The 25,537-nt window shown below is 39.1% G+C and overlaps 1 protein-coding gene across 1 annotated transcript in view; it reads left to right on the top strand.

The window, feature by feature from the left end:
- The window catches only part of SEMA5A (semaphorin 5A), a 656,101-nt gene that overhangs the window by 361,423 nt on the left and 269,141 nt on the right, over positions 1-25,537 (top strand). The window contains exon 5 of the mRNA XM_073332370.2: positions 15,979-16,041. Within this exon, the coding sequence (XP_073188471.1) occupies positions 15,979-16,041 (63 nt within the window). The remainder of the gene's footprint in view (positions 1-15,978; positions 16,042-25,537) is intronic.

The following is a 25,537-nucleotide window of genomic DNA, read 5'->3' on the forward strand; positions in this document are numbered from 1 at the left end:
CTGATTTGTGGTACATTTAAAATGTGTAGGTTCTGATCAGCACTTCCTACTTAGACAGAACAACCTTCAATTTCAGTGTGTTTTTGTCTGCATAAAAACTGCAGGATTTGAGCCACAGATTTCAAAGAGACTCTTGCCTGAGTAAGGGAAGTCCAACAGGTCTCTCAAGAAATAAAACTTTATTCATTCCTATGCTAGAGAAAGGGTTTGTTACCTTGTGTTTATAATGATCAAACCAATATACTATGTATACAAGTATTAGAAGATAAAGAATGGCTACATTCTCATCTAGGAACAAATCACTAATTTAACATCCAGGTTATAATTTGACCAGGGAGATTAAGCATGGCCACCCTGCTGCACAAGTGTTTCATTGCCAGCAGTGCCTGTTACTGAGTGAGAAAAGACTAGAACAGCAGGATCAGTAATTCCTCTGAGCTGCCATCTTCTGTGAGAAAAGTGCAGGAATGCACCACTTTTCTTCCAGTGCAGGAACTATTGTGAACCAGAACTAAAAATAGAGAGGCAGAGAGAAGAGACAGGATGAGGAAAAGATAATACAGATGATTCCAAAATAAGTTTTATTTAATTTGGTTTACCACATAGGATTTTCACAAAGGATTATGTGAATCATATAGATTTAGGGAGTGTTTTACAAAATTCCTTCTTGAATTATTCCATCCACTTGGCTCTGTCTCCACCACATGAAGTTCAAGATTTTTGCCACTGCCTTTGAGGCCCAGCATAACTTTAATCGTATTTATCCCAACTTCCCTTTTTTCACATTGCTCCTCACCCCGGCTCTGCTTGTGATGCCAGCCCTATAGCCCTGTTCACTGTGATTATCTCTGCACTTTCTTCTGTACAGAACTCTTCCTATGGAACTTCCTTCCCAAACTTAATAATACCCTTTCTTATTCAAATCTCTCCTCAAGTCCTTTTTGTGTTGTGAAGCCTACAAGAAATTAGCCAGTTAATAATCACAAAGTAAGGGAGCAGTCAGGATTGTCATGGTATTTATATGTTTCTTGGTGCCCCCGCAAAGTCCTGCTGAACACCACTGAACCCAGTGTGGGCCCCAAGCAGTCCTTGTGAAAACTGAGCATCTGTTCACACTAGGATCAAAGTTTTCTTTTTCTTTTAAATGAGTTAAACATTTAAAAATCCTTCTATAGACAAGCAAATACAAAAATCAGATATAGTTCTTTTTGTGCAGGCATCACCACGTCACAAAATGACAGATAAAAGGGGTTCATAATCTCCCTGTTTATGGGAAGGGTTGCGGTTTGTGAAAGGAATTAGTCTGGCTTTGAGTGCTTGCTATTATGAAGTAGATGACAAGCAGAATGCTTATAACATGGTTGACAAACAGATTGCTCCTTAATTGCTTTTGTTTGTTTAATCAGACTAATTTTTTAATAAAGAGAAATCACTACTAAATGAAAGAGCAATTATCCATTGCACAAATTATAATAAAATGATTGTGGGAAGTCATATTAGTTTCCAGCACTGTAATGGTGATAAGAAAATAGTCTAATTGTCAGGGTTTATTCTATATGAAATTGGTTGTCCTCGACTGTTAAGATATTTTGGAAAGCTGGCAAAATAATTTATTTGCTGTTGAGATTGGATTAACTCTAGCAAACTTTTTAAGGAACCACAGATTAGTTACATGATAGAAAGTATCTTGGAAATTCAATCAGTAGTTAACTTTAATAACATACTTATGTACCTTGTTTCAAATTGGGATTACCAATTTGTTTAAGATTAAGCTTGTGCTCAAGTGTTTTGCAGAACTGAGGCCAACATGACCAAGTTTGCATAATTACAGTACTGAATATCATAAAGCCATTTAGGTGGAAGTGAAAAATTCAGCAGCTTTTTCATCCATATAAAGATTGAAAAATTCCCATTTGAATTTATGAGGAACGACTCTTTAACTGTCAGTAGTATGTTATTTACTGACACTCCTCAAAAAATAGATGTTGCAAAAAGCTGGAATGCTATCAATCTTTGTCTTTTTATCTCCCCTCCCTCTCCAAAGAAAAACAAACTATTTTAAAGTTTAAGTTGTACACAGTTATGTATTTAACTCAAAACATTGCTAAAACATTGTAGTTAGAACAAAAAGTGATCATTTTAAAGAGAGAAATTCAAAATCAAGATTCCAACTTTCAATGGGACATGGGTGCCTAAGTGGCTGAGGGCCTGATTTTTAAAGGTCTTCTAAGGTGCTAAAAAAAGAAAAGGAGGACTTGTGGCACCTTAGAGACTAACCAATTTATTTGAGCATAAGCTTTCATGAGCTACAGCTCACTTCATCGGATGCATCACAAAAGCTTATGCTCAAATATATTGGTTAGTCTCTAAGGTGCCACAAGTACTCCTTTTGTTTTTTTGTGAATACCGACTAACACGGCTGTTACCCTAAAACCTGACAGAAGATGCTAAAGAAGCATGTAGTGGAATTTTCAAAAGTGCCTGGAAGCCCAATTGCTCTTATGGGAGTTGGGTACCTGGGGCCAGATTTTCAAAGGTATTTAGGCATTTAAAGATGCAGATAACACCTACTGGGATTTTCAAAAATGTCTAGATGCTAGTCAGAGTTAGACACCTAAGCACTTTGAAAATCTCACTAGGCATCTCTCTAGCCACATTGTATGTGCCTAAATACCTTTGAAAATCTGGTCTTAAGTCACTTTTGAAAATGTGACTTAGGCATCTAAGTCACATAGGCGCTGTAGAAAATGGCACCCATTCTCTGTAATGGTGACACTTACGTGTTATGAAGGTGTATGTGGCTGTTGTAAGGCTTTTTCAGGAATAAGAAACTTCCAACTTCATTGTCATTGTCTCTATCATTATTCTGATATGTATGTACAATACATTTAAAATGAACTAAAATGTTGATAAAAGGTCACAGGTTGAAAGTCCAAAGGATTGAAATCCTCTTTAACCACAGAACAGATAAAGAATAGACAGTAGCAAACCCTGCTGTCCTAGAATTACCGGTCACTGTAGGTCAATCTAGACTTGAAGGAAGGAGTCCTGTAGGACTCCCTTGATGCTGATAAAACTGCCAGTTAGAAATTGGACAGAGATGGCCAACTCATTTCACATAAGTAACTGTCTAAAAGGCTATTAGACAACACTGACTTCCAGTAATTGCCAGCCTGGAGCAATTTTTAATATGTGATGTAAAGGTGAAAGCTACCATATCTTTTGCCAGTGTTCTGAACCTTTCTGTCCCCCTGAATCATAATAAATGAAAAGGAATTACTTTCAGTCTTTATACGAACATCACCATAATCCCAAATCTCCATCAGGAAATTGTAATTGGGGATTTCAGTTTGCATTATTGGCTTCTCCCCTTCCGTTACTTGTATTGAATAGGTAGTTAATGTTACACTCCTGTTCGAGCCCTTTTTCTCATTTTGTCAGGGAATATTAATCCTAATCCTCCTCAATCTTCTATTTATCTGTCTTCCTTACTGTTTCTTTTCTTCTCTGTGGTTCCTTTTGTATTTGTACAATTTATTCACAGAGCAGGTATACCACAAATTAAAGTTGCACTGCAGTTATTTTCTTCATACTTTTACGACTGATCTTTCAAAGTATCCTGTTACAGTAAATAGCTTTCTCTCATCCTGTTTTGATGGGTGTCCCCCAGGGCACTTTCCTCTATCCCCTATTCTTTTTGCTTTATAATTTCTTTTTTGGTAACATTGTCTTGTCTCAGAGGTTGCAATGCTGATTACATTCAGTTGTATTCCTCTTTTCCATCCTTTCCCCCTCTTACTCATAAATTTGTTTCTAGCAGGTTATCTTAATTTTTCTCATCTTCAGGCAAGTTATCTTAAATTAAATATAACCAAGACAGAAATTATTTTCTTTCTTCTTTCTCTTTCCACTTCTCCCACTGTCAATATCACTCTCATAATTATTGTTGTTTGCACTGGAAACTTTGTTATCTTTAATCAGCAGTTTAGTTTTGCCACCCATATTGTTGTTCAGTCTTGCCTAGTTCACCTTCTAAACATCTCATATATCAGCAAGTTATTTTAAACAGCAAAATCATGGTCCATGTACTTGTTTTTGCAATGAAATGTATATTGGACTTAAATCCTCTCACTGACCACTTCATTCAGTTCAAAAGGAAATTGTATGTCTCATTTTTGCTTCCCTTTGCTACTGACATTCCTATTTCTTCACTGGCTTTTCATTGCACAAATTGGTCATTCCTATATTTCTTTTATTATTCCCTGACATCCCGCTTTCTTTCTTCTTAATGCCATTCATTTGTCTATTGACAATATTAATGGTAATTTTCTTCCTCTCTTTCCTCATTTTTCTGTTCATTTTTTTAAATTTTATTTGAACTATTTTCTGTCTCTTCATTGTCTAATAAGTCTCCAGTTATTGACCAATTATCATTTTTGAATAGTATTTATTATTATTAATTCGTTTTTTTATTATTGCTGTGTCCTACTGTTATCTTTTCCCCCAAAATTTTGAATCAGTGCTACTATATAAAGGAATCCAAACTCCCTCAATAAAGTCCAAAGGGCAAATCTGCTTAATAAATATAATGTGAATATACTCTAAATAGATATTAGTGAAGTAAGGAATAAGCAAGAGCAATGGTGAAATTGACTGTGTTACTAGCTAAAGAAATAGAATAAAGCAAAAAAATATATATGCTACGCTGGATTCTGCAATACAGTGTGTCATAAATATAAAGGGAAGGGTAAACCCCTTGGAAATCCCTCCTGGCCAGGGGAAAGCTCCTCTCACCTGTAAAGGGTTAAGAAGCTAAAGGTAACCTCGCTGGCACCTGACCAAAATGACCAATGAGGAGACAAGATACTTTCAAAAGCTGGGAGGAGGGAGAGAAACAAAGGGTCTGGGTCTGTCTGTAGTCGTCTTTGCCAGGGACAGACCAGGAATGGAGTCTTAGAACTTTTAGTAAGTAATCTAGCTAGGTATGTGTTAGATTATGATTTCTTTAAATGGCTGAGAAAAGAATTGTGCTGAATAGAATAACTATTTCTGTCTGTGTATCTTTTTTGTAACTTAAGGTTTCGCCTAGAGGGGTTCTCTATGTTTTGAATCTAATTACCCTGTAAGATATCTACCATCCTGATTTTACAGGGGGGATTTCTTTATTTCTATTTACTTCTATTTTTTATTAAAAGTCTTCTTGTAAAACACTGAATGCTTTTTCATTGTTCTCAGATCCAAGGGTTTGGGTCTGTGGTCACCTATGCAAATTGGTGAGGCTTTTTATCCAACATTTCCCAGGAAAGGGGGAGTGCAAGTGTTGGGAGGATTGTTCATTGTTCTTAAGATCCAAGGGTCTGAATCTGTAGTCACCTAAGCAAATTGGTGAGGCTTTTTACCAAACCTTGTCCAGGAAGTGGGGTGCAAGGTTTTGGGAAGTATTTTGGGGGGGAAGGACGCGTCCAAACAGCTCTTCCCCAGTAACCAGTATTAGTTTGGTGGTGGTAGCGGCCAGTCCAAGGTGTAATATTTTGTACCTTGGGGAAGTTTTGACCTAAGCTGTTAAAGATAAGCTTAGGAGGTTTTTCATGCAGGTCCCCACATCTGTACCCTAGAGTTCAGAGTGGGGGAGGAACCGTGACACAGTGTATGACTCTACTTATTTAAAAATGTTAAAAGGTCACTTACAACATAGAATCATAAAAGATTAGGGTTGGAAGAGACCTCAGGAGGTCATCTAGTCCAACCCCCTGCTTAAAGCAGGACCAACTCCAGCTAAATCATCCCAGCCAGGGCTTTGTCAAGCTGGGTCTTAAAAACTTCTAAGGATGGAGATTCCACCACCTCCCTAGGTAACCCATTCCAGTGCTTAACCACCCTCCTAGTGAAATAGTGTTTCCTAATATCCAACCTCGACCTCCGCCACCGCAACTTGAGACCATTGCTCCTTGTTCTGTCATCTACCACGACTGAGAACAGCCGAGCTCCATCTTCTTTGGAACCCCCCCCCCCTTCTGGTAGTTGAAGACTGCTATCAAATTCCCCCTCACTTTTCTCTTCTGCAGACTAAATAAGCCTAGTTCCCCCAGCCTCTCCTCATAGGTCATGTGCCCCAGCCCCCTAATCATTCTCGTTGCTGTCCGCTGGTCTCTCTCCAATTTGTCCACATCCCTTCTGTAGTGTGGGGAACAAAACTGGACACAGTACTCCACGTGTGGCCTCATCAGTGCCGAAGAGGGGAATAATCACTTCCCTAGATCTTCTGGCAATGCCCCTACTAATACAGCCCAATATGGCATTGGTCTTCTTGGCAACAAGGGCACACTGCTGACTCATATCCAGCTTCTCATCCACTATAATCTCCAGGTCCTTTTCTGCAGAACTGCCGCTTAGCCAGTCGGTCCCCAGCCTATAGCAGTGCATGGGATTCTTCCGTCCTAAGTGCAGGACTCTGCACTTTTCCTTGTTGAATATCATCAGATTTTTTTTAGCCCAATCCTCCAATTTGTCTATGTCACTCTGGATCCTATCCCTACCCTCCAGCATATCTCCCTCCCACCCCCCATCTTAGTGTCATCCACAAAATTCCTGAAGGTGCAATCCATCCCATCATCCAGATCATTAATGAAGACGTTGAACAAAACCGGCCCCAGGACAGACCCTTGGGGCCCTCCGCTTGACACCGGTTGCCAACTAGACATTGAGCCATTGATCTCAACTACCCATTGAGCCCAATGATCTAGCCAGCTTTCTATCCACCTTATAGTCCATTCATCCAATCCATACTTTTTTTAACTTGCTGGCAAGAATACTGTGGGAGACCATATCAAAAGCTTTCCTAAAGTAAAGATATATCACATCCACCGCTTTCCCCATATTCACAGAGCCAGTTATCTCAACATAGAAGGCAATCAGTTTGGTCAGACATGACTTGCCCATGGTGAATCCATGTTGACTGTTCCTGATCACCTTCCTCTCCTCCAAGTGCTACAAAATGGATTCCTTGAGGGTCTGCTCCATGATTTTTCCAGGGACTGAGGTGAGGCTGACCGGTCTGTAGTTCCCCAGGTTCTCCTTCTTCTCTTTTTTAAAGATGGGCACTAGGTTTGTCTTTTTCCAGTTGTCCGGGACCTCCCCTGATCGCTACGAGTTTTCAAAGATAATGGTGAATGTCTCTGCAATCACATCAGCCAACTCCCTCAGCACCCTCAGATGCATTAGATCCAGCCACATAGACTTGTGCATGTCCAGCTTTTCTAAATAGTCCTTAACCTGTTCTTTCACCACTGAGGGCTGCTCACCTCTTCCCCATACTGAGCTGCCCAGTGCAGCAGTCTGGGAGCTGACCTTGTCTGTGAAGACTGAGGCAAAAAAAGCATTGAGTACTTCATCTTTTTCCACATCATCTGCCACTAGGTTGCCTCCCCCATTCAGTAAGGGCCCCACACTTTCCTTGACCTTCGTCTTGTTACCCTTCACATCCCTTGCTAGCTGCAACTCCAGTTGTGCTTTGGCCTTCCTGATTGCTCCCCTGCATGCTTAAGCAATATCTTTGTACTCCTCCCTAGTTATCTGTCCAAGTTTCTTGTAAGCTTGTAAGCTTCCTTTTTGTGTTTAAGCACCCCGAAAATGTCTTTCTTAAGCCAAGCTGATCGCCTGTCATATCTGCTATTTTTTCTGCACATCGGGGTAGTTTGTTCCTGCTCCCTCAATAAAGCTTCTTTAAAATACAGCCAGCTCTCCTGAACTCCTTTCCCCCTCACACTAGCCTCCTGGAGGATCCTGCCCATCAGTTCCCTGAGGGAGTCAAAGTCTGCTTTTTGAAATCCAGGGTCTATATTCTTTTGTCAGGATCCTGCACATCCATAAGTGAGGAAGGGCAGACTGACGACCCTGAGCTGGAGGATGGCACCCCTAAAGACAAGACAATTGATTAAATCGAAACCAGGACAGGATAACCCTCTCAAAGGTGTTTTGGAATGTTAACATCAAAAGATAACACCAATTAAGGATAGGTTTCAGAGTAGCAGCCGTGTTAGTCTGTATTCGCAGAAAGAAAAGGAGTACTTGTGGCACCTTAGAGACTAACCGATTTATTTGAGCTTATGCTCAAATAAATCGGTTAGTCTCTAAGGTGCCACAAGTACTCCTTTTCTTTCTGCGAATACAGACTAAAACACGGCTGCTACTCTGAAACCTGTCATCTTGCATCAGAGACACTGTCCCAAAGCAGGTCTAATGCTTAGACCTAGGTATCAGTGATTTCAGCTCTGCAGCATATAACAAGACTCTCAATTGAGTGTAAATTAGCTCTGTTATTACACAGTGGAGAGAGGTAGGGTCAGATGGTGTCTGGGGCTCTTGAGCAAGGCTCACACCACCAAGTGCAAGTACCGATCCTGATCCTCCTACCCCAATTCAGTAGGCTTTGGAACCTATGTCCCCTGCCTAGAGTGCCATTTAGTTGAGGGTGAGTCCCTCAACTGGGATATGCCAAGTGCAGTTCTGCTGCTCTTGATTCGCACAACAAGGATAACAACCCTTTATTACTCCTGCCCCAATAACAAGGAGACTGGGGATCCCACACCAGCCAAAAGTGACCATTTGGGCAAGCAATCCCATCATGTTGAGCACCTAGGCAGGGTGCCCATGCAAACGAGATCAGCTTCTGAAGTCCTTTTCACAGCTCACCACTGGATGTCAGGGGAGAGCTCATTCAGACTCTGCTTACATTAATTTTGTAGTGAACCTGTCTCTATTAAATATAAATCAAGTATTTTGTATTGTTTAAAACATACAAGCCATAGGCCCTTTTCTTTCCTCCTCTTAATTCAATAGAATTCCACTAGTGTAAAAGAGGAGAAATAAAGGACTGTGGGTAGAATTTTCAAAATTGCTCAGCATTGGGCTAAATTTGTTCCCACTAAAGTCAATGAAGTGGCTCAATGTTGAGCACTTTTGAAAATTATCTTGATATGTCTAATATAAGAACTCTATTCCAATTATGTCTACTGATGTAGTGCTAGATTCTGACCTTTTGAGATGTTTCAAAAGCTAAATTGTATCTTTGCATGTTAGATATAATCAAAGTGTGTAAATCTTGGACTCTTCATTCCACATGGCTTTCTGTGAAGATTTTCTCCAGATTTTGACAGATACAGATTCTCACCTCTTGAGTTTTGCTGTGTTTTAAATCAAAATGTTTAAATTGAAACTCAGTTGAAACCTGGCTTCCCATCAAAACCATGTGAAACTTCAAATTTTACATAGTTCACAGCATTAAATCATGTCAGGCTCACTCACTTCGTAGTCAACTTCAAAACCAGATGAGCATAAGCATGATTTGAGGATTAATTTAAAATATTTCACACAGCTCACTGTATAAAACACATTATAAACTTGAATAAAGGTTGCAATTGATATAAAAACATTTCCACATTGGAACCAGATATTTAAAACTGACTCTAAATAGATGAAAACACATATAGTGTTTCCCCCTAGAAAAACTGGCTGTTATGTCTGCCAACTAGTGGCCAGATATGAGAATAGACTTAACCAATTAGCAGAGTTCCCCATCTGGTGGTTGGATTCCCTGTAGAGGCTTCTGGCATATTACTATAGCTGAAACTCAAACCAGGGTCCTTTTCTGGATGAGCCAAAAGGGAACCCTTCTCATCTCTGAAGGAAGCTCATCTCATCCGAAAGTCATTCTTCATGTATCATCTTCTAGCTTTTCAATGAAGAAAAGATGTTCCTCAGCTACTTCTCAAAGGCTGTTGGAAAGCTAATGTATGGTTCTAACAAAGTAGCTGCCAGGAGACAAAATGGCAGGTATGTGGAAGTCAAGAGGAATCATTACTATGTTTGAAATATGGAGAAATTTTTCTCTGTGAAAGGAGAGTTGTAAATCTTTCTACATTGAATTTATATGTAAACTGGAGGTAATGACCTCGTAACATCGAAACAATTCCATAAAAATCCTGGCAACAACCAATAGCACAACCATGCTGCTAAACTCTACTTCTGAAATCCTCATCAGGTCCTTCATTATCTCCCTGCACTGACTATTCTCACACCCTTCTCAATGGCCTCTTTAGACCCAGCTCTTGGACTCCAGCATATGTGTTTACTGAGAGGTAATTACATTGGCTGAAAACCTCTTTAGCCAAACAGAGTTTTGGCCAAGCCCTTTCATTTTTGAACTGGTGTGAACAACAGGGTGGGATGACTGTATGTTCACTGTCACTTAGTTGTAATGCTCATTGCCATTATATCTAAAAATCCCCAAGGTACTGATGAAATACATAATGTAAGATGTGAAAGCAACCAGATCATAAAAAAAGAAAAGCTCATGGAGTTGTTAATTTTTGGCATCATGTAATTAAACCACCTTTTTAATGTTATTTTTTTGCTAGTGTCTAATTAGCAGAGCCATCTGCCTAAGGAGTGCTGGACCATCTGTCTGGAATGTTGATCTGTTCATATTTTCCTGGTTCCTGACTAATTAACTTATTTCTCTATGAAATGTAATAGTACATTTTGTTTTTACACTTCAGAGAAGTGTATACATAATATATGTGTATTTGTATTAATACATCCATTATGAGTGTCTGTCTGTCTACCTACAGCAATACAGGTATTATACAGGGTGCAATTATGCTCTCAGTTACATGACTGCAGCTCCCGTTGACGTTAATGGAAGCCAGGTGTTTTTATTCTCCTGTATCACATCTAATAATAGAAACCCTAACCAACAAGTCTTTTTATGACTTTTTCAGATCCTGAACACGACTGACACTTTCTTATTGATTAAGGTTATGATTGCACATTCTGGCTATACTGAAATATACTGTATATAGATTGTTTTTCTTGTTTGCAGTTTGTAGCATCTCTGGAAAATTCATGTCAGGACTTACTATCTGCTGCATTGGATTGTGCACATGTGCACACGCACACACACAAGCTCTTTCCAGTGAAGATAGCAAGGATTTTTGTCCTTCTTGACTATTGTTTATCCAATAAATGAAAGGGACAGCTAAGCATTCTTTGCACTTTTCAGATTTTTTACTATTTGCCTTCTGCAAAGGTATCTGAACAAATTGGATGGCATTTGGCATTCCTTTCCGTTTCCCTTGGAGCCAACCCATCTTCATACATCTAGTTTGCTTCCTAAAGATATTACTATTTAACTTTTGAACAAGATTCTACTGCCCACCCAATCTTTAGACAAAATTATTGAAATATTTTATTGCTGCAAAGTATGCAATTATCCCCTATAGTTCTTTGATGTTGAAAGGGTTCTCAAAGTCCGTTAGTTATCACCAGAACTCTGCTCAGCCTTCAGCTTTCAGCTCAATAGCAAAGTTGACACTGTAAACCTAGGTGGAACAGATTTAGGTACAGCATTATAGTCTTTTCCCAGTCCGATGGTGGACAACCCAAACTAGTGGAAAAGAGAAAGAGACAAATAAAGGTGCCTATCTGATATGAGTACTTGGGATCACCAGGAGGGTTCCTAAGTTGCTGGCGCAGGTCTTCCTTCCAGGTGTCTTTAGCTTTCAGGAAGCAATGTGCTTACAGAGACAGACCAATTTATCCTATTTTTTTCTGGGTGGTACAACTGGGTTACTCTTCTTTGAGAAACTGGTGTGGGTTAATCAAATGGCAACTCATGCGTGTGACAAAGACTTAAAATGTCCAGCCAAAATTAAAGTTGTGTCCCCTTTCACCATCCAATCAGAAGATGAGGCATCACTTTTGAAGTCTTGCAACTGGGTCTTACATTCCAGTATATTTGTGCAAAACATCTTATGCCTTACCGGTTTATGTAAGACTAGTTAGGTCATAGCTGTTTGTATGGCCATGGTGATACATACATTGAACACCTGCTGGCTCATCCCCAGTTAGCAGCCTACTTTAGCAAGTTGCTTTCCATGGCTCCCTCTTGAAGTGCATCCTCTGGCCAACTTCACACAGTGTGCTTGCTCAAGTCGTATTTTCTCCTCAGCACTTTGCTGACTGTTGAAATGTCTAGCTTAAAGTTCACAGTCTGAATAAAAGCCTCGCCACTGCTTTTATGATCTTTAATTTGTTTTAACTGTCCAACATGCAGTAACACAATGTCATTTTAAAATTGCTGTTCTTCAGCAGGCCAAAACAGCTGTATAGGTTTTTCATTTCTGCTCTCCTTATTTTAACAATAATGTTAGGAACTCTGTATATATGGCTGACCTGTGTCTGTGCATTAGTGGTCAAACATATAGGTGTACTTTGACTTCTATATTTTTTTTGTGGGGGCAGTTCCAGTCAGGCCAATGGGGCTGCACATGAGTGGGGGGTGAATTCCATGCCTAACCGAGTTTTGCAGTTTGGGGAGGGGGGCAGCACCCCTTCTGCCCCTCCCCCTAAAATATGCCCATGGTCAAACAGTTGCATTTCTCATTATTCAACTCTGTGTTCAGCCGTCCTTAGAACACATTATTTGATTCTATCTATTTATCCATTTGCAGCATTGGTATATTTCACTGACTTGTAGTAACATAAGCATACTTGATTGCAAATAATATCCTTACTTTGCTAACTTCATCACTAATTTAAAATATATCACTATGAACACAGCCCCCTTCTTTTCTTAGCAGGATGCCCCTATGAACACAGCCCCCTTCTTTTCTTAGCAGGATGCCCCTAAAGTAAACCCTGCCATTAATTGTACAAGGTCTTGCATATAGCTTAATTCATAAAAATAGTTTATTCAGTTTATTTCCTTATATTTACCCCAATAAAGTATCTGACAATATCATATAGTGTCTTAATATTAAATGTATATTTCAATTCATTCATTCAAAGTATATTTGAGAAAGGAAAAAAGGGAAGTTTCTCTTCAGCTACACCACAGGTGCGGTTAATAGGCTTGCCTGCACTGAGTTCCATTACATACTCTGGTGAAAGACTGCAAAAACTGTGCCATTGGGTTTTGAGTTTCTACTCTCTCAGGCCTTTGACTTTTCTCTCCTGAAAAAATCTAGATATCTGGGCAGTTCTCACTTAGCAATAACTTATAATTTGGGAGGTTTAGTCAATATATAGGAATCTCAAAGGAACTTGTTGAGTCTGAAATATTTGTAGAGATGTATGTGGAAACTCAAAGTGACCACTTGTATATGAATTTGTTTTGGAAGAGGAAAGAAGATTCCCCCCCAAAAGTCATATAATCTAGTGTATTAATCACAGAGCTAAGAATAATTAGTTTCTGAATTTTGTTCCCATCTCTGCTACCGACAAATCGTAATCATTCTTTGCATTTTTGTAGCATTTTGCATGCATTGCTTAATTATGCCGTGCAACTTTGTAAAGGAGGTAAATATGATTGCTCCCATTTTGCAGAAACAAAGACTGAGTGAAATGAACTAAGGTCATACAGCAAGTCAGTGTTAGAATCAGACAAAAATAGAATTCAGTGATCTTGACTCTCAAAGCCAATGTTCATTCCAATAGATTAGAAAATAAATGAAACTGCAAGGAAATCTACTTAATCTTTCTCAGTTTAGGATTCCAGATCTTTAAAATTGGGGAAATAATATTTTTTTTGGTCTGTGGCAGCAGGTATTTTAAATCTTGTGCAGTACATTTTCACCTGTGATAAATACCGTTGGCTCTCTATTATAGGTAGTGGACTTGTGGCAGTGGTAAGCTGATCTGTGAGAGGAGTACCTCTGCCAAACCATGTGTTGGATGTTAAAGATGGGCACCCAAAACAAAGCTTCTTTTGAAAATTTTCCCATAAGTATTGTGTTTTGGGGGCATTGCAGTAGAATGGATTATTCATGAGCCTACGAAACGGGACTTGGATTCTAATCTTTTTCCTTTCCCTACTCTACAGTCTGACATTGGGCAAGTCACTTAATGTCTGTCTCAGTTTCTTCATATTGAAAATGATATATACCAGCTTGGTACAGGTGTTGTGAGATACAGTGTGTGTAGCGTTGTTGTAGCTGTGGTGGTCCCAGGATGAGAGAGACACTATAGGTGAGGTAATAACTTTTATTGGACCAACTTCTGTTGGTGGAAGGGACAAGCTTTCAAGCTACAAAGAGATCTTCCTCAGGCCCGGAGAAGACAACCAGAGCGAGCAAAATACAAGGTGTGACAGATTGTTAAGCATAAGGGGTTTACTCATGCTGTAGGATATGCTACATGCTTAACATGTCTTCTTTCTCTCCACTCCCCATCCTACACTGATGACCTTCCAGTAACTCCTTCTACATTGGTACCATAGTAGAGTTTAAGCTTCAATGCTTTTATGGGTTAAAATTTCCAAAATCAGACACTGGCACATACTGCTATACAACATTTAGACTTATTGTGTCCTGGTGGTATTTGCTTTAGTTCTCTGTTCTAAAGCAATCTTTATAATACTCTACAAACCCAGGATACACTGGTATGCTAAGAACAGTCTTTTATAGAGTATATTTGTGAGATAAAACTGCTTTTTGTACAAAAGAGTTAAGGCATTGTTCCCTTTTTAAATAATACCTTATGAGGGTGTTTCATGCTGCTAGATACAATTTGTTACAAATTCTCTGGTCATTCACTAAAGGATTCTTCCAGACTGTTTTAGAAGTTTTCAGTGAATCACCACTGATGTAGAAATTCATCTGCAATAGAAATTGTTTTAAATGGAAAGGAGTCTGGGGAATGAGGGGGACTGGTTATAAGGTTGTTATTTTTCTGAAAATAAACAAACTCGTTCTTGGGCTAGTTGAAAAGGCAAATCAAAGAGTACTGTGTAGTATTGTCTGGAGGCTTTTCCTTCCCCTCATTTAAATAGGCTTTCAGCCTATTATTTTTACTAATCACAGAGTCTTTTTACTATTAATACAATCTCCATGAAAGGTCAGCTGCTGCAAAAAATTAGCTACATTAAATCAGCATGAGTTGGCTTTGGTTATTTAAAATGAAAATGGGGCAAACTGTGGTTTAAATTGTTAAACTGCAACAGTTAGTAAAGAAATCACAAGTTCTTTCTGGTAAAAAGCAAATGCAGTCAATGACACTTTTAATCTAAATAACAGATACGAATACACACCCTAGATGTGAAAGGTACCATCTGATATCAAAGGCACTCTTGATTATACAGTATATTTATTTATTTATTTATTTATGCAAATATGCACATGTATCAGTATGTACACACTGAAATATACACTTCATAAAAGTTACTTCATAAAAGAATATACTTCCTAAGTCATAGCTTTTGAATATTAGATCAGGCAATAATAAGGTTTAATTCATACACTAACACTACAGTGTTACAGCTGTGGTATAAATATGTTGAAGCAAAGAGACAACACAGAAATTAAGCTAAATCACCTTAGTTCCATAGTAGACAATTTTAGTGCTGTTGTTTTGTATGTTTCTTTTTTCTCTCAAGCCAAAATGTAAGTTTTCGTGCTTGTGATTAGTGCTGGATTGGTAGCCTCTTGAATTTATACTGACAGGAAGGACAGCAACAGTGCACGCTTTCCCACAACATGATGACTATGTCTCTCAACAAAGTTGACCTCAAATGCTGTGGCGATGCAGGCCATTTAACTACCTAGACAGACAGATCTGGGGATAGAGCATCTTTTCCTCTCCATACTTATTCAATCACTTTGCTTTGCTAGGACTGCCAGGAATAGTGCTAATTAGTGCTGACTGTGATTTTTCTGATGTAAGTAAGTGTGTGCTTGGTCTGGATTGAAAACACCAATCACACTTTAACTATGTCACTAAGCAGCCATCAATAAGAATGATATATGTTTCTGAGGAAAAAAAATTATAACAATATTATATGGATTCTCCCCAATATCAGTTGTTAATGTGAAAGAACTATGTACCATGAACATGACTGTGTCAGCTGTCTCTATCTGACACTCGTATGTGTTTTGTACTTTACTTATCTTTGTCTATAAATATTTTCATTGGTATGTATTTCAGGCAGTGGAGTGGCAGTGTGATGAAGCTACTAAAAGAGCCTGTTACAGTAAGGGCAAATCAAAGGTAAGTACATGACAGCTGTGCTGCTTAATCAAAACTTATATTTGGTTGACAAGATATCCAGTAGAGCCCAGTATGGGACTAGTCAGTGTACAAACCTCTTCTCTATAAAGTTCTTGCTCTCCTTCTAAAAGTAATGCAAGATTCTTTAGGGTGGCAATATGGCATTTCCTGGAGTGTCGGCAAAGAATATAAACAATAATATTTCAGGAAACAATATTTCAGCTGCTTCCTTCCAGAACCCATCAAAGGCCCTAGAGTAACAATACTCCAGTTACTTAGTTTGTGTCACTTTACTTTCTTAGTCCTACAGTATGTGAAATTCAGTGGATTAGATTCTGATCTCATTGGTGTAAATCTAGATTAACTCCTCAGAAACCCTTCCATAATACACCATTTATCTCTTTGGGTATCAGGCACAATTTTATAAACTTTTCTCTTTCTGTGCCACATGAATTGCCCCAGGATTTATTGACCTTTTCAGAATAAAGGTCTGAAATTCACTACCTCTGTAGACATAAGACCTGCTATGTTTCTGCTGTCCAGAGCCAGATTCCAGTTTAACCAGCTACATGTTTTTTAATGTACACAGCATAGTTGAATGCAGTGCCAAGAAAGGACCGGTCCTATGGGCATATAAAAAGAACAATTGTTTGTGAGTTTTTAGAGGTGCATTAACTAACCAAATTTATTTGTGTGACATTGTGCAGAATCTACTTCACAACTTGAGCATTTTTTTATCTGTTGCTGCTTATGTTTGCCAGTTGTGAAGGCACTTGTATCACAACCCTATGTGTTCACTGTAAATAAGTTACATTTTAGAAATGCTAACGTTATGAACCTACATTGCTCATTGAAAGAAATGAAACAGTATCAGTTTTATAACTTGTATTCAAACTTTTAAACAAACAAAAACAAAATCAAGAAAACCTATCACCAAAGTTAAGCTACTGTTAGTAATACTAAACTAAACTAAGAATAAAATAATACAGCTATCACATCAAGTCAAGAAGTTAGTCTCGGTATTGGAAGGGAATCAAATTAATCAGATCATCAGATTAATATAGCAAATAATCAATCCTTATAAGAGGGATCTCAAAAGGAGGCTCTCTCCTTGGTTAGAAACCCCAACTAAAAAAAATTCACCCAAGTCAGTCAAGTCTAACTTGGATCTGGTTAAATATTTTTATACTGAAAACAAATTATTCTCTAATACTAAAACCACAACCTCAGAGCCAATTATAAAGCTTCTTCTTTAGATTCCAGTTTCAGTGTGGTGGTTAACCCTTCCCCAGTCTCCTCTCCCCAGATTGCATTGTACAGACTCTAACAAAACTCTTGGATAAGCAGAAGTTTGAGAAATCTTATGTACCAAATATTATGTATGACTGTTTAAGTTTGCAGAGGGTTAGCGACTGTCCCTCCCACTCCAGCTCAGTGGGAGGCCACTCTGCCTCACTACATCTCTGGGGTGCCACCCCAAGGAAGGACTAGAGCTTTGGCTTTTAGGCAGGGTGGAGCCAGCAAACAGTGTAGGCTCTTGGGCCCTAGGCAGGGCAGAGCAACCAAGCAGTCTTAAAGCTCAGGCCCTTAGGCGGAGCAGAGCAAAGGAACAGTTTTATAGCTCAGGCCCTTCAGCAGGGCAGAGCAAATAAACAGTCTGACGACCCAGGTCTGGCAGATGGCAGGCAGACGCAGGCCTCTTGGCCTAAGGTGGGGAGGCTGCCACCCCAGGAGTGGAGTTGACAGCAAGGAGTAGGGGAACCAGGGCCCACCCTACTTCACCAGGTATCAGCCCAGGGACCTACCAGTAGCAGAGTGTTCCATCACTGGGTCAGCGAGGATCCAACCGAAACATGGTGACATAGAATCGAGCAACAACCCAACTGGACTAAAGTCTGTTTTCCCTGCCCACTTCTTACGATCCCCTTGCTGGGTACCTGCATTCCACAGGCGTCCTCTGTCTCCTCAGGATATGCGGCGAGCAACAGACCTGGCAGCTCTTCACCTGGGTCAATCTCCTCTGGGGGCAAGGCGTGACTTAGCACGGGTTCAGCTCCAGGGCTCTACAAGTGGCCTGAATAAGTCTGCTCCCTTCCCTGACTCAGACTCAACTGGGTTGGTGGCTCTGTCTTTTATACTTCCTGCCCTGCCCCTTGGCTTCCGGCAGGAGGAGTAAGCCTGATCTGGCTCTGTCCACCTGGGATTACAGAGTGACTCCTCCCTCTCCAGCTCAGTGGGAGGACACTCTGTCTCATTATAAAGTTCCTTAGGACTTTTAAACACAGAATATGGAACATACTTTAATGAATAACTTTGAGACTTTGGTTAGGGCTGTTTAAACTGGGGAACTTTTTTTGGTGCCTTCCCTTTATGACCTTGATGGGTGCTCATACACACATGCATTCACACAACCACCCTTCCACACCCTAAAATGAGAGAATAAAAAGGCTGGATTGCCTCCCAGCTTTAATAGAAGCAAAAGACAATAATAGAAAAAGGAAAAATAAGATATGTAAAATAACAGGGGGATTGCTAACACTTCAGTTTTCATGGCCTTCTGGATTGTCACAGAACAGGAGCTATAATTGCAGTCCAGCAGCTAGATGGTGATGTTGCTGGCACAGCATTTAGTGGCATCCTTCATGTGCAGGGAGACGGGTCAAAGGCTGGTGTAGCCTTTTTGTAGATGAACTGGCTTCCTTTCTTTAAGGTGGTTGACCTTAGGATTTCAGGAATGTCAGTCATCCCTCAGGTGGTTTGCTGACCCAAAAAAACAAGGCTTCTTGGCCTTCCATTTATTTCTTATAGTTTATAATCTTTGCTTACTCCACCTTGCAGTGCCTCCCTTGAAAGTCTCTGAGCAAATCAATATGGAGCCACACAAGTTGGTCAGTTATTGTTTAAATTAGGTCATTGTTAGTGAGCTTTGATTTTGGGAAAGTCCTGCTTAAGCCACCAATTTTTTTAAAAAAAACATTGCTTTGCATACCATAGAGACTAGGTCCATGACACCCACCCTCCAAAAAATAAATAAATAAAATAGAAAAAACAGAACAGAGGCCACTCTTGTTGAACTGGACAAGGCCATGTCCATGTGAAAAAGTCTTGACATGAAAATATGTAACCAGTTTATGGAAAATTGACCCCAAATCCTATAAAGATAATGGATTGAAAAGACCCTAGCAACTACCAGCCTCTCAGCATTCATCCATCAGCAAGATAAAATAAATGTAAACAGTTTAGGACCAGATGTGATCTCCGAAACTCACTCAACGTTTCGCTGCCAAGTTTCAAGTGGCTGGGATGAGAATCAGCACCTCGAAATTGAAGGTCCTGGTCCTTTCCTGGAAGGAATTGGGCTGCTCTCTCCAGGTAAATGGGGAACAGTTGCCCTTAGTGGAAGAGTTCAAATATCTAGGGGTCTTGTTCACAAGTGATAGTAAGTGGGAGCGTGAGATTGACCGGCAGATTGGTGCACTGGTGACAGTGATGCGGGCGCTGTACCTATACTTGGTAGTGAAGCAGGAGCTGAGTTCTCTGACAAAGCTTTCTGTTTACAGGTTGCTCTGTGTTCCCATCCTCACTTATGGTCCTGAACTTTGGGTAATGACCAAAACGATGAGATTGCAGATACAAGCGGTGGAAATGAGGTTTCTCTGCAGGGTGGCTGGGCTTGCTCTCTGAGACAGGGTGAGGGGCTCAGCTATTTAGGAGACCCTTGGAGTAGAGCCGGTACTCCTCTGGATCAAGAGGAGCCAGCTGTGGTGGTTCAGGCAACTGATAAGGATGCCCCCTAGGAGGCTTCCGTTGGAACTCTACCAGGCACGTCCCACTGGGTGGAGGCCCCGAGGCTGACCCAGGACGCACTGGAGGGATTGTATCTCCTGGCTGGACTGAGAACGCTGGGGAATCCCCTAGGAGAAGCTGGAACCTGTTGCAGAGGAAAGGGAGGTCTGGTCCTCCCTACTCTCCATGCTGCCACTGCGACCCTCAACAGGAAAAGTGGCATAAAGGAGAAAGAAGAAAGAAGAGAAGATGGGCCAGATGTCACCATTCTTCTTATAAACAAGACAATTTACAGTAATCTTCATATTTAGAAACTAGGACAAAAATCAAACAGCTTATCTTTGTAAGGTTGCATCTTGATAAAGAAGAGATACCTTAAAACTTCTCAAGATAAAACATTAATAAAATAAAACAAAAATAAAAATTATTAAAATGTGCAGAAGATCTCTGTTCCTACATACTCTATTTTTCTCACAGAATCTGTTCTTGTAAATTTTTTTCAAAAAGCACATCTACAAAAAATCATACATTGTATCTGTTTGAGTCATTAAATATGATTAAATCCTTATGAAGTGAAGTTAATGGAAATGCATTTTCAAAGCTAGAAAAGATTACCTATTCTGTGACATAACATGACCTTTAACTCTAGTAACCTAGAAGTTCTAGTCTATTTAAACATTCAGATTAAAATGAGACTTTATATATATATATTTAAAAGTTACTGTAGTATGTTCTGTAGGATTATGCTGTATAGAAGTACATCAGTTAGGCTATACATGCAATTTACTACAATGACCTTTGCTGTTTCATGAATTAAAATGAATTGAATTAAAAAGGTAAAGAAAAAACATAAAAATAAATCAAAAGCAGTAATTACAAAATTACTTAATAGGCTTCAGGAACTTAATTCAGCAGGACACAAGTAAATGCAGTTACTTATATCCAGGTGCCAAAACATCTGGATCCAGGCATCTCGTACAAATGCTCTCACTGCCTTAAACATAGTCTTAAACATATTCACCATTTCCACTTGTCAATGATTAAATAGAAAGAACGTTCATTCACATCACCGTTTTCCTTGCTAAATTCAGGAAAATAACTTTGCTTTGTAGGGATGGCCTACCCTATTCTATTTGGGATTGATTAAAATACTGATAAACTCACACCCATGGCAAAGATGTTGTGGACAGTAAAGAGGCAGAATTATAATTTATTTGGAAAAACTTTACTGAATATATAATCTATTAAGAATCATATATGTAAAATATAGCAGATTGAGTAATGCAAAGGAGAAATGAAGTATGAGAGCTGCCGGATGCCGTACATTGACTGGTTGGACTTTGAGCTCAGTAGACAACTTCAGTCCTGGATCTTTTGTACAAACCCAATAGAAAAACCATTAGTAAAATAATAGCTGAGGACTTTCCAACTTACTATATTTAAATAGACTTTGAAATATCTCTTTAATGATTTTGAACTTTGTGTTTGTGATTCTGAAGAATTACATGTCTCTGATGTACAAAACAATATTGTAGTGTTGTTTTTTTTTGTTATTTAGTTTGACATTAATAATTTGTGTTTATAACTGTTATATTTGTGCAAAACTAATGAACCATTTATTTAGAAAACACCAAAATGATTAGGGATGGGAGGGGAATAAATTTAACCACTGCATTAGGTTTTAATAGGTCATTGCCACCCATGCAATTATAACGTGTTTTCATAGGCATTTATAGTATGACGAATTTTAAATGAGTTTCCCAAAGAGGCACGGGTGCTTTAGTAACTTTTGCAAACTCAGTTACCATATAACCAACTTTCATAATTTTAAAATTAATTGTCATAAATGCTACTGGCAGATAGCTCACTTCAGAAGAGAGTGAAAGATAAAGAAAGAAAATGTGTCAAATGAAATGTTAAAAAAATCACCTCCTTGTATTAAGTTTCCATGTTGTTTCTGTAAATCACCTATGTCCTTCTCATACCTATGGAAGCACGGTCAGTATCCGTGATTTTTTAAAAAAAATATACAATTTATGTCATAAGCATAGATACATACTTCGTGAGATACTATACTCCATTTCTCACATTGTATTTTGTAAAAACTTGGGATGCACAGAAGTAGACTTCTTTGACTTCATGAGAAATCTGTTTAATTATCTCAGCCTCTCTAAAACCCTGTGCCTAAATTTGTTACCAGCAGTTAATTGCTGAACAATATCAGTTCAAATAATTCATTGGATATTGCTGAATACAGTATATGATTTTGAAAATTTCTTTTGTGAATTATGCTGCTCCTTCTATAGCTATTTTACTTAACATTGTCTCAGACTGCAGAAGATAACCTTGGTTCTTTCTGGGAAATCCCTGTTTTTACTTATTTCCCCCTCATTCTGGAAAGAAATAATACAAAACCATTTAAAAAACCCTAAAACCACTGCCACTGAGCAACCCAATCTTCCTGATAATTTATAAAGTCTGGAAAAATAGATTTATGAAAATACAGTTTGTTTTTCTTGGTTAGAAAATATGTGTGTCAATGCTTAACAAAATAGATGAAATCTTAAATATAGCTGATTCTGAAAACTGAAATACAATATTCTTATGTATTCTTTAAAGGTCTAGTCCTGCTTCCTTTGAAATCAATGCCAAATCTATCACTGTCTTCAAGGGCAGAACGATCAGGTCTTAAATTGGGAGATTTGGATGTGTAAGAAATGTAGAATTGAGCCCTGAAAAAATTATTTGAAAGAAATAAGGGGTAAAATCCTGTATCCATTGAAGTCAGTGGCAAAATTCCCTTTGACTTCAATTAGTGCAGGGTTTCTCCTAAGGGCTGTGGTGGAAGTGAAACGTAAATTGTGATACAAATCTGTACTTGTGAGCTAATGTTATAAATTTCAATTTTCTGCAGTTTATGGCTTAAAACAGTAGTTCCTCTTGTAGTGGTTTGGTGGATTGACATTTTCCTTCTCCATATTCCTTCATACTATTACCCTAGAACAGTTATCAGCTTCACTCCTTTTTGATGTTCATTCTGTCTATCTTGCCTCTTCTTTTTTCTTTTTCTTTGTTTTCTCTTCTTCCTCTCTTCCCTTTTCCTCCAAACGGTCAAAAGTCACGCACAACCTACTATGTCCCACAATCCTTTGCAGTTGAAAAAGGCTGGAATTTGTATCTATCAATGCATAGTCATCCTGTGGAACTTGTTCCTAAGAGATGTTGTGAAGACCAGAAGTATAACTAGGTTAAAAAAATAATTAGATAAGTTCATGGAGGACAGGTCCATCAATAGCTATTAGCCATGATGGTCAGGGATGCAACCCCATGCTCCAGGTCGCTAAACCTCTGACTGCCGGAAGCTGGGACTGGATGACAGGGTACGGATCATTCAAAATTGCCGTGTTTTGTTCATTTCCCTGGAAGTATCTAGCTCAGACAGAATATTGGGCACAATGGACCATTAGTCTGACTTAGTATGGCCACTCTTATGACAGGGTTTGTTTGTTTACTGTTTTGTAGGTCATGCATCAAGAAAGCTCAGGGGGATATAGGAGAATTGGTGCTGCTAGGTATGAGGGGCTTTTCTGTGCCAGAAAACTGATACAGTTCCTGTCTGCAAAAGCAAGTTGGTAGTCTGCCTTCACATGACTGATAGCCTCTTTACTCCCCAAGTCTCACTTTTGGCTCCCCTCAAAAATCCCTTCTGCCTTCCACCTCTCTGTCACCCCCCACCCCAGGTTCCTTTTGCATTAAATATATTAAACAGGAGGAGGGAAGAAAGGAGGGAGGATGAGTGGCTTTCAAAGGGCCATCTTTGGCTGCAGAAACATACTTGCAGTGCGGGGAGAAGGTGGATTTGGGGTTGTTTCCTCTCGTTGCCCCTCTCCTTTGTCCCAGTGGAGCCCACATTTCAGTTTAGGAACTATTCTCCTATAGTCATTAAAATGCAGCCTTTGCTATGGAAATGTATGGCACTAACAACAATAAAGAGGTAAAAAATGATAATTAATATTTTATTTAAAGTTTTTAACCCAAGGAAACTTTCTGAGATGCTTCATCGTATATGTAAGGAATTTAATGATAGAATAGATTACAAGGAAATAAAACAATAAAACTAGTCTGTATCTAAAAAAGTAACAAAGACCCTCAGGGACCTCTTAAGTAGGCTTGTATTAAATTATGCATAATACTTAAGGGGATTCACTTTCTAAGTTGTTTTTCCCTAAAAGATTTATGATTCTTAATGTAATATAGCCCTCAAACATTAATCCAGCTTTATCAGCAAGCCAGCTCACAGACATCAGCATCTTGGAGTTAAAAAAAAAAAAGCCTAAATGGCAATGGAATATGACAAATTGTATTTATTAAAGGGACATATAGTAGAAAATATGGTTGGAATGTGTCCTGTAAATAAAAGCATAGGCCTCTGTTTTAGTAGCAGTTGCTTTTGACGATTAAAACTATGAGAACGTCAGCCCATGTCTGAGAGTTGCAGCACAGTGATTGTGATCTAACATGATAGATGAAAAGAAAGGTAACTCTCAGCCTACACTAGCGTACTTTGAATTTTAGCTTGACAACACTAAACATTTCCCCTGTCACAAAGTAGAAACATAGTATCCAAATTTAACTGCACAATACGAAAGCATATGCTGATATTAAATACTTTTGCTTGGAGTAGTACTAAGTATGTTTTTTTAAAAAGACTGTTAGGAATGGACCTCAGGAGCGTGGGTACACAAGCACCAATTTTCATTCACTCCCATCATACCCTTCTGAAAGAAAGAGTAAAGTGCTCTGTAGCAGTGATCCAAAACTGTTACTGCAATATGTATGTCATTACAGTACAATAATATGGTTATTTGTGTAAAAACAACCAAGAGTCCGGTGGTACCTTAAAGACTAACAGATTTATTTGGGCATAAGCTTTTGTGGGTAAAAAACTCACTTCTTCAGATGTATGGAGTGAAAATTACAGATGCAGGCATTATTATACTGACACATGAAGAGAAGGGAGTTACCTCACAAGTGGAGAACCAGTGTTGACAGGGCCAATACAATCAGGGTGGCCACTCCCAATAACTGATGAGGAGGTATAAATTCCAGGAGAGGCAAAATTGCTTTTGTAGTGAGCCAGCCACTCCCAGTCCCTATTCAAGCCCAAATTAATGGTGTTAAATTTGCAAATTAATTTTAGTTCTGCAGTTTCTCTTTGAAGTCTGTTTCTGAAGTTTTTTTGTTCCAGGATGGCTACTTTTAAATCTGTTATAGAATGTCCAGGAAGATTGAAGTGTTCTCCTGCTGGCTTTTGTGGGTTTTTACCCATGAAAGCTTATGCCCAAATAAATCTGGTAAATAAATTTTAACGGTCTGGTTAGCAGTGCTGACCAGAGCCGCCAGGGTCCCTTTTCGACTGGGTGTTCCAGTCGAAAACAGGTCTCCTGGCAACCCTAGTGTCACCTGGCCCTTTACAGTGGTGGCCAGTGGTGTGCAGCAGCAGAGGGTGCTCGAGCCACTCTGATGGGTATCACTGAGGGAAAAAATTCTGATAACTGTGTGCAGGGCCCACGCACACCAAGAGTGGAATGGACATGTGCAACACATTTTGAAGAACAACAATTATGATAGGTCATTAACCATTTTTTCTGTTGTTTAGCAAGCCAGAAGGGCTTTTGATTTCAAACCGCAGTCATATTCACCATTCACA

This window comes from Lepidochelys kempii, chromosome 2 (assembly GCF_965140285.1).
Source record: "Lepidochelys kempii isolate rLepKem1 chromosome 2, rLepKem1.hap1, whole genome shotgun sequence".
NCBI classification, from domain to species: Eukaryota; Metazoa; Chordata; order Testudines; family Cheloniidae; genus Lepidochelys; species Lepidochelys kempii.